General features: G+C 34.1%; 2 protein-coding genes and 1 long non-coding RNA gene across 4 annotated transcripts in view; all 3 read left to right on the forward strand.

Annotated features, from left to right (window-relative positions):
• LOC149475253 (uncharacterized) overlaps positions 1-9,630 on the forward strand; it is a 57,787-nt gene that overhangs the window by 45,969 nt on the left and 2,188 nt on the right. The gene's annotated exons all lie outside the window — the stretch shown is intronic.
• The window catches only part of LOC149475255 (uncharacterized), a 114,106-nt gene that overhangs the window by 38,730 nt on the left and 65,746 nt on the right, over positions 1-9,630 (forward strand). The window lies entirely within an intron of this gene.
• LOC149475258 (uncharacterized) lies at positions 997-8,831 on the forward strand. Of its 2 annotated transcripts, none has more exons than XM_089713623.1 (7): positions 997-1,348; positions 1,599-1,697; positions 2,204-2,359; positions 2,979-3,107; positions 3,521-3,627; positions 4,518-4,704; positions 7,328-8,831. In XM_089713623.1, the coding sequence occupies exons 2-7, from the start codon at positions 1,644-1,646 to the stop codon at positions 8,201-8,203; spliced, it is 1,509 nt and encodes a 502-aa protein (XP_089569749.1). In that variant the 5' UTR covers positions 997-1,348; positions 1,599-1,643; the 3' UTR covers positions 8,204-8,831. The 2 variants fall into 2 exon arrangements, with proteins under 2 accessions (XP_089569749.1, XP_089569750.1); XM_089713624.1 differs by having other exon boundaries at positions 1,010-1,130.

Raw genomic sequence — 9,630 nt, forward strand, 5'->3', positions numbered from 1 at the left:
TAAGGAAAAATTTAGCAAAAAATTTTTCGCGTAATTTTGTTATTTAAGTATTTTTTATGTGATCAGTGTATGCAAAACTACAAGTCCCTTCGCGCTTAGTATACCGAAAGCGGGACATCCTGTATATACCTATACGTTGCGTAGTTTGCAAACAGACCCACAGACGGCGGAAATTTGGAGTTGATTAAAAAATCGAATGTATAGCAGTTTAGAGTTTAGACGTTTAGAAAAGTTGGAGTTAAATTGTATTGCATTTTTTTTTTATTAAAAATTATGTGTACGGTTTACCTAAGTATTTTTATTAACAACTAGCTTTACACCCACGGTTTCAGCCGCGTAGGATATTTCCATGGGAATAAGGTACTACACCGAAATAAATAGGAGCCTATGTCGATCTCTAGCCAAACTATCTCCAAATACAAAATTTTAGGAAGACAAACAAACACGGCCTCGCATTTATAATATTCACAAGGATTATGTTAGGTAAGATATTAAATAAATGTGTTGTTGTAAATATTAACTGAGCTATACTTAGCTATAGTTAAAGAATTAAAGTTAACGGCTGCGCCCGCATTTTCCATGAAAAACCAGCATAGTTCCCGTTCCCGTGGGATTTCCGGGTGTGTTAATCCAAATTACGTGCTAAATTTCATTGTAATCGGTTCAGCAGTATTTGCGTGAAAGAGTAACAAACACACATATACACATCCTCACAAACCTTAGATCATTACAAACTTTCGCATTTATAATATTAGTAGGAATTAGTAGGATAGGATCGATAGCATTTGGATTTGATAGTAGGATTTCCACGCCATACCTGCACAGCTGTTAAATATAAATAATGATAACCTAAATCACTAATACCCCGTTGTTTAAGTATGTTAATTTATTTTAGTTGAGAAACATAAGTGTTTTTAATTATATGTTTTCGTATATTTAAATATCATTATATTTTGAAACCATAAACAAGGTTTGCATAATCTGTATCTGTCCTACTCTAATATCTATTGTCCAATTCGCCCGCCATTTTGTTAAGCTTGCAAATCCTCTTTTATTTGATAAAGTAGCGGCGTAATTTTGTGTGAATTATAATTTCGAGTACTTTTAATCGAATATTTCAACTCAAAAATGTACTAAAAGCTCACCACAGCAAGACAATAATTCATTTTCATTTTGACATGTCAATGTGACATTTCGGTTTTTTTTACGAAAAAAGTCATAGTTATCACGTAATTTTTCCTTTTGCTGTTTTCTTTTTTAATTAAAAAAGTAAAGTTCAATCTATTCCTATTCTGTTTAGTGTTTTATTTTAAAATAATCATACGTGTATAGTTTAAAATTACCATAAGTAAGATAGTTCGATTATCGATACGTTGTTATAATTACACCATCAGCCAACAATAAATAGCTTGGTTCCTTTTTCAAAAAAATATGTTGACCTAGAGTCCGATTTAAAAAAAACAAATTTGACATTTTGATTTTTTCTTGTTCCCGCTGAATACAATTGTTTTGAATTAAATACACTAAAATACGTAAGATTATTTATTTTATTAAATAAATTGTAACATAAAAACGTTCTTTATTACATTTCATAATAGTCGTAGTTGTAAATTTGTTCCTAATATTGTGGCCTTAAGTGAAAAATGGCATCAAAACCTGTGAGAATGGTAAATGTTGTTCCTACAACGAAGATAAAGGTAAGCTATTTCTCGATACGTTATTAGATTAACGATCTCAATTTTAATTAAAGTTGTTTACTCTCTAGAGGTCATCAAAATCATAAATGCATTCGTAACCTATTTACGATATCTCGATATTTATTTGCAATTTGTATTTATAAATACCTATCTATAATATTTAACTTTTTATTGATCAAGAGTTAAAAAAAAAATTATCATGTACAAAGACAAAAGTTTAGAATTGAAGTTTAATTGTTCAAGATATAATGCATTTTATACCTAATTTTCAATTAGTAATGCAATTACACAAATGGACATGAATAAAAATATTTCTATACATACAAACAAAATTTCTCTAAATTCTTATTGTTTTTATAGTATACTGTCTATTCATGTATTTAGTCAAAATCCATCAAAATCCATTGCGTAGTTTTAAAGATTTAAGCATACATAGGGACAGAGAACGACTTTGTTTCTTACTATGTAGTGATTTCTAGTATATACCAATTTTTTATTAATTACAGAAAGAAGTCCTAGACGACGATGACGACAATGTATCCTGTAAGTTGTGTAGTAAAGGGTTTGCAAGTGAGATGGCTCTCAATAATCATGCCAAGATTGAACATATGGAAGCTTGGATGGCCGGTGAAGACGTTTGCGTTAAGAACGTTGTTGTTAACGTAAGTATTGTTGTATCCTTACATTTAGTTAAGTCCTTAGCTATAAAGCTCAAAAATTGCTATTGTTGTGTTTCAAAATAAATAAACTATCAAATACTTTAAAATTCCCTATCTTTTTTTTATTCATCTTAAATTTCTGCCAATTTATGATTTCACATAACTAGATTTTGTGTACTTATTGGATGCTTTAATTCTATATACGCTATGCACAAATAGCTATATAATTTTGTGTTTTATACATGTTAGTTGCAACTTGCATACATATTGTATTAGACTACAGGCCCATGTTGAAAAAATTATGGGTCATTTGAATCACCAGGTGACCTATCTAGAACGATATAAGAGCATAAAATAATAAGATTCAGCACTATGTATTGAAATAGTATGACACAGATGCCGTACAAAATCAAATGACCAAATTTACCCCGGCAATTGTCGGAAAATAAAAATAAATTCCGACTTTGTGGACCACCATTTTTGTACTAAAAACTTAAATATTGGTAGGAAAGTTATAGTTAGATAAATGATTAACAATTAATATTTTAATCATCTTTTTGGTGATAATAAATTATTTTCATTCACAAAACTTGCATTTCATATATTTTTGTCCAAATTTCAGAATAAAAATAAGTTCACGGAAGCCCAATTAAAAGCGATCAAATTAAAAACAGAAAAGATGCTATCGTCCATGCAACCAACAGACATGAGTGCACTGTCTTCTCCAGATGTCGGTTATATTATTATAAAAGTAAGTATTTTACAGAAAAAAAGAGTTTTATTTCAACATACACAATAATAAAGTTATATCTATACTAATAATAATATTATAAAGCTGAAGAGTCTGTTTGTTTGAACGCGCTAATCTCGGGAACTACTGGTCCGATTTGAAAAATTCTTTTGGTGTTAGATAGCCCATTTATCGAGGAAGGCTATAGGCTATATATCATCACGCTAAGACCAACAGGTGCGGGACAATGCGGGTGAAACCGCGGGGCACTATGGCCAATATGTGGCCTTCCTCTATAAATGGGCTATCTAACACCGAAAGAATTTTTCAAATCGGACCAGTAATTTCTGAGATTAGCACGTTCAAAAAAACAAACTCTTCAGCTTTATAATATTATAGATTGTTTATAGTAAATTATTAATTATTATTTACAGGATGACAGTATACCAAGTGACGCGAAAGAAATAAAACGAGCAAAACTCGATAAAAGTATGAAAGGCAAGAAAAAAGAGGACAAGGAGAAAGAACCGATTCCTATATCGTGAGTCCTACTAATATTATAAATGCGAAAGTTTCTGAGGATGTGTGTGTGTGTGTTTGTTACTCTTTCACGCAAATTCTACTGAACCGATTACAATGAAATTTAGCAGACATATAGAGGGTAACTTGGATTAACACATAGGATAGGTTTTATCCCGGAAATCCCACGGGAACGGGAACTATGCGGGTTTTCCTTCGAAAACGCGGGCGAAGCCGCGGGCGGAAATCTAGTTTGTTATATTTTTTACTAATTTCAGTTGATGTTTTGATTAAATAATTTGCTATTTTTTTTTGAACAAATATTTTTCCTTTTTACATCTACACTTTATTTAATTTGGTCAGAAGGGCTTTTGTTGTTTATTTTTTTTAAATTAATAATTATATCACCAATAAAAAAAAAAGGCATTTTTTTTTTGTTTTAAAAATCAACATTTGTAGTTCGAAAATTTTTAGTTAATGTAAAAACTCATTTAAACACTAGCTTCCGCCCACGACTTTGTACGTGCATCCCCGTTTTTCCCCGTTCCCGCAAGAATTTCGGGAAATCCTTTCTTAGCGGATGCCTACGTCCTAACATCTACCTGCATGCCAAATTTCAGCCCGATACGTCCAGTGGTTTGGGCTGTGCGTTGATAGATCACTGTATCAGTCACCTTTGAGTTTTATATATATAGAAGACCAGCCTATCGCCCGCGGCTTCGCCCGCTTTGTTTAAAACCTAATAAATTATAAACTAAAACCTTCTTCTTGAATCACTCTATTAAAAAAAACCGCATCAAAATCCGTTGCGTAGTTTTAAAGATTTAAGCATACAAAGGGACATAGGGACAGAAAGAGCGACTTTGTTTTATACTATGTAGTGATATATGTATATTTAAATTTGTTTGCCAGCGGTCCGTTCGAATGCCTGCAACCGTCCAACTTCATAGCGGACGGCACATGCCATCAAATGTTCTTCTCGTGTTGCGAGTATTCGGCGCATTACAGGGACGAACATACACGACGACGTAAAGGAGTGCGCTGTCAGGTGTGCGAACGGCCGTTAGCCGCTGAACGAACTGCGAACTATACTTGCCAGGTATTTTATTTAATAAAAAAAAATAATTACAAAAAAATGGGGGGGGGTTGGTTGTGTGGGGGGGATGTTGGTTGTGGGGGGGGATGTTGGTTGTGTAGGGGGGGATGTTGGTTGTGTAGGGGGGGAGTGTGATGTGTGGGGGGGTGTGTGAGCCGTGTGAGCCGCTGAACGAACTGCGAACTATACGTGCCAGGTATTTTATTCAATAAAAAATGTGTGCGTGTATTAGTGTACACACGTGAGAGCGTTTTCACATTATCCGATCCGATATCGGATATCGGAAGCCGATAGCCGATATCCGATATCGGAGGGAAGTAAAATGTATGAAATATGTACCTGTCTTTCACATTGTCCGGTCCGATATCGGATATCGGAGCCGACACCAATATGCCCGTGAGCTATCGGACGATAAAGTTCAGTGTTGCCAACTTAATTTTCGAAAAGGCAGTATACCAACAGCAAAAAAGCACTAGTTTGTATATTTTCAGTCTTTTATAGCGCTAAATCTTTAAAAAAAATCTTTGCTTTAACCTAAAACCCTTTCTATTAAAAGAAACCTTTTTTTTTATTAAGAAAATACACATTTTAGTATTTATAGGCATTAAAAATACGATTTATACGGCAACTATTTGAATGACCGTATTAAAATATATGAAGAAATACTGGGCCATGAAAGAAATCATGAAAAGCAAGTCTCTGGGAATTAAGATCAAGAAGAAAACATTTGATACCTGCATCCTACCCTGTATAACATACGGCTGCGAAACCTGGGCTCTAACTAAACGCCATAGGGATAAACTAGCAAGTTGTCAAAGAGGTATGGAAAGGAGCATGCTGGGTCTGAAACTAAAAGACAAAGTTAAGAGTACAGACATCAGACATAAAACTAAATTAACAGACATCCTCAAAAGCATAGACCAACTAAAATGGAGATGGACTGGACATATGCTCCGCTGCAAAAAAGAAAAATGGAGCAAACAGGTCACTGTCTGGTACCCTAGGGATGGAGTAAGGAGCCGGGGCCGCAAAGCTAGGAGATGGGAGGACGAATTAAAAATGACCGCAGGGCCCTTTTGGACAAGAGTGGCAGCAGACAGGGTACAATGGAAAGAGTTGGAGGAGGCCTTTGCCGTAAGGCATACCGAAATAAGAGACATTTTATAGTGAAATTTTGTTTTTTAATTTTAAGTAATTTTTATGTTTATATAACTTATTTATGTCAACTTTTTTTTTTCGGAAATAAAGGCTTTATTATTATTATTATTAAAATATATGGCAATTGGCTGAACTGAAGTAAACAAAAATATATAATATCTATCTTCGAAAACATTAGTGTCTATCATCTTTATTTTAACTCATTCTGCCTCGCTCCTCCTCCTACTCGGATGTTGGTTGTGCTGTTTATTGTATTTTTGTCATTGAGTGCTTTGTTTTTAACCGACTTCAAAAAAGGAGGAGATTTCACACTGATTTTATTTTTATTTTGACTTTACAACAAAGAATACAAAGTGAAAAAGGTACGTCTTGCTAAAAATACATTTAATAGATTTTGAAAGGTATTTACTAAAACTATTAACTAATACTAGGTTGTAGTAGGTATTGATATAAATTTATTTAATTTATAATAATGTGTTAACATATACTATACAAATGACCGATATCAAAACTATTTAGTAAATAGCACATCTAAATAATATGCAGTAATTAATGATATCAAATCTTTTTTACATTTTACTTTTCTTTTTTTGAAGTTGTTTTTTTTAACGTAGTTATTTTTAATGTATGTTCATCTATGATCTATCATTTGAATTTTTTTTAATTATACCTTTTTTTATCAACTGGCAATTTAGTTTAGTTTTCTCTAAAAATTTCTGGCAACACTCATGATGATATCGGAAGGATTTTATCGGACAATGTGAAAGGGCAAATTGTATCCGATATCGGCTATTGGCGTCCGATATCCGATATCGGATCGGATAATGTGAAAACGCTCTAAGAAGTGAAACTTCTTTATGACCTTATTTTTTCAAAAAAAAAATTACTGAGTAAATGCAACTTTACAGAAATACGTCGAATCGCGCGTGGTAGGGATAAGAAAAAGATGGCGCGGAACGGAAAAATGTTACACTAAATTTTTTTCAAACCCCGATAAAGAAGTTTCACTTCAAAAATAATTACAAAAAAATGGGGGGGAGTTGGTTGTGTGGGGGGGAGAGTGTGATGTTTGAGGGTGGGGTGTGAGCCGCTGAGCGAACTGCGAACTACACGTGCCAGGTATTTTATTTATATAGAAATAATAATTTATTTTACTAAAGGCCAAAGTGTGGCAGCCCTTTAGCAAAAAGCTTACTAGCTGCGCCCCGCGGTTTCTCTTCTGTTTCCGTTGGTCTTAACGTGATGATAGCCTATAGCTTTCCTTGATAAATGGGCAATAATCCTAATCCTAATCTCGGGAACTACTGGTCCGATTTGAAAAATTATTTCAGTGTTAGATAGCCCATTTATCGAGGAAGGCTATAGGGTATATATCATCACGCTAAGGGACACAGCACACCAACAGGAGTGGAGCCACGGGGGTAAAACCGCGCGGAGCAGCTAGTAATACATATACCTTTTTTCACAGACGTGCGGCGCAGGCTTCGACCACGAAGAACATTTATCCGAACATTATTCAACCGTGCATATAAAAACCAAACCCCACCAATGCAATATTTGCAACAAGCGGTTCACGCAAATCGGCGGTTTGCAACAACACATGAGAACACACACAGGCGATAGACCCTTCACTTGCAAATACTGCCCTAAAGCGTTCACACAAAAATCCGGTCTGGACCAACATTTGCGAATACACACGAAATACAAGCCATACAGATGTGTTATTTGCGGAAAAACATTTTGTCAGTCTGCCCATTTGCAACAGCATATGCGAACGCATACAAATGTTGCGCCGTTCCAATGTTCGATTTGTGATAAACGGTTTAAGCAAAGCAGTCATTTGAATTATCATTTGAAATATCACAATCCGGTGAATATGACGGAAGAGCAGAGGGAAAAGTACGCGAAGCTCTTGGAAATGGTCGGCCCCGGTAAAAGTGACGAACGAGGGCAAAGTGACCACGAAGTAGGGCAAAGTGACCACGACGTCGGGCAAAGTGACCACGACGTCGGGCAAAGTGACCACGATGCCGGGCAAAGTGGCTATCATGTCCAGATTGAGAAAAATGTCGATGAAGTCGTGCAAAATTACCATATTGAGCAAAATGACCATGAGATTGAACAAAGTAACCGTGAAATTGTGCAAAGTGACCATGTGCTCGTGCAATGTGACCACGTCCTTGTCGAAAGTGACCACGAGTTTGTCGAAACGCAACAACTTATTGAGGAAGGTCAGGAATATGTTCAAATCGCGGAGTTGTTTGAAAAGGGAGAAGATGGTCAAGTGCAAAATGTATACATATTGACTAGTGATTCTTTGGGACACCCTGTAGTGTATGAATAGTGGTCTATCATTGTGGTGGATTTCATCGGAATGTGTTTAGCGGTTTACATGATAAGATGTATAATGTGTATTTTAGATGTATATAGTATATGTTTTCGGTTATAATAAGCTTTTTTATTAAAATGCACAGTATGTAATAAAATAATTATTATTAGTATACTTTTAGTAGTAATAAAATAAATGATATTTTTTGATATAAGGAAATAAAAGTAAATAAACTGACTGGCTTTGCGTTGTAATATTACGATGATATATTTTATATTTAAAAAAATAAAATGAACTGAATATGATATTTAGCTTTAATTTTAGATTTTAAACGTTAAAATTTTTATTAAAAACCATTTATTTATTTTTTATGTTTTGCCTTTGTGCAAGTTGGAAATACTATAAAATAACAAAACAAATGAAATGACAGTTTAAAATTGCTTATTTATAAACCAACTTTTATTGGATTTTTCGTGTAATTTTACTACTTATTAAAAAAACCGTATTTGTTGTATTCTCGATATATGCGTTTGATACGTTGAATAAACAATGATTTTTATTAAATTCATGTAATTCTATTGTACATAGGTTATTATGTATAACTTGTATTATTTCTGTATTATATTATAAATAGTTTAAAGAATACTTAGTTGTTTTATTTCACACACTATCGTAAACATTTTACACGCTAAAATTGTATACGTAGTATATTATTATTAGTCTGTGCTAAAAGTAATTTTGCCATATCTCTTACTAGCTGCGCTCCGCGGTTTCACCCGCGTGGCTCCGCTCCTGTTGGTCTTAGCGAGACGATTTATAGCCTATAGCCTTCCTCGATGAATGGGCTATTTAGATAACCGAAAGAATTTTTCGAAAAATCGGTCAAGCCGTTTTTAAGCATAAGGAAATAAAATGATCCTGAAATGTTTACAGAAAATGATATACAAAAGATTTTGATGAGAGTTGGCAGTGGTGTAGTGTTTATCTTCTATAGTCTATACTAATATTATTAATATGAAGTTTGTTTGTTTGAACACGCTAATCTCAGGAACTACTGGTCCGATTTGAAAAATTATTTCGGTGCTAGATATCGAAGAAGGCTATACTTAGGCTATATATCATCACGCTAAGATCGACAGGAGCCAGTCTACTGTCTATATATAAAAAAAGAAACCCTATTTCCCTTGGTCACAGCATTAGCTTTGTGGCTTGAACGACAGGACCGATTTCGATAATTATTCTTATTTTGATAAGTTCATGATTGTCAGGAAAGGATCTTATGAAAGAAAATCTCAAGAAATTTGTGCGTAAAAATTAAGAAAATGCGAAGTGTGCTTTAAAGCTACTAGCTTTTGCCCGCTGTTTCGCCGCTAATTGTGTATACTTATTATGAATTATTAGAAATAACAAATATTATGTATGTCGCAGCTATTAGCCGGCTG

Source organism: Colias philodice, chromosome 31, assembly GCF_061535455.1.
Source record: "Colias philodice isolate Cphi_HAF_F1 chromosome 31, ilColPhil1 Martin Lab GWU primary, whole genome shotgun sequence".
Classification (NCBI taxonomy): domain Eukaryota; kingdom Metazoa; phylum Arthropoda; class Insecta; order Lepidoptera; family Pieridae; genus Colias; species Colias philodice.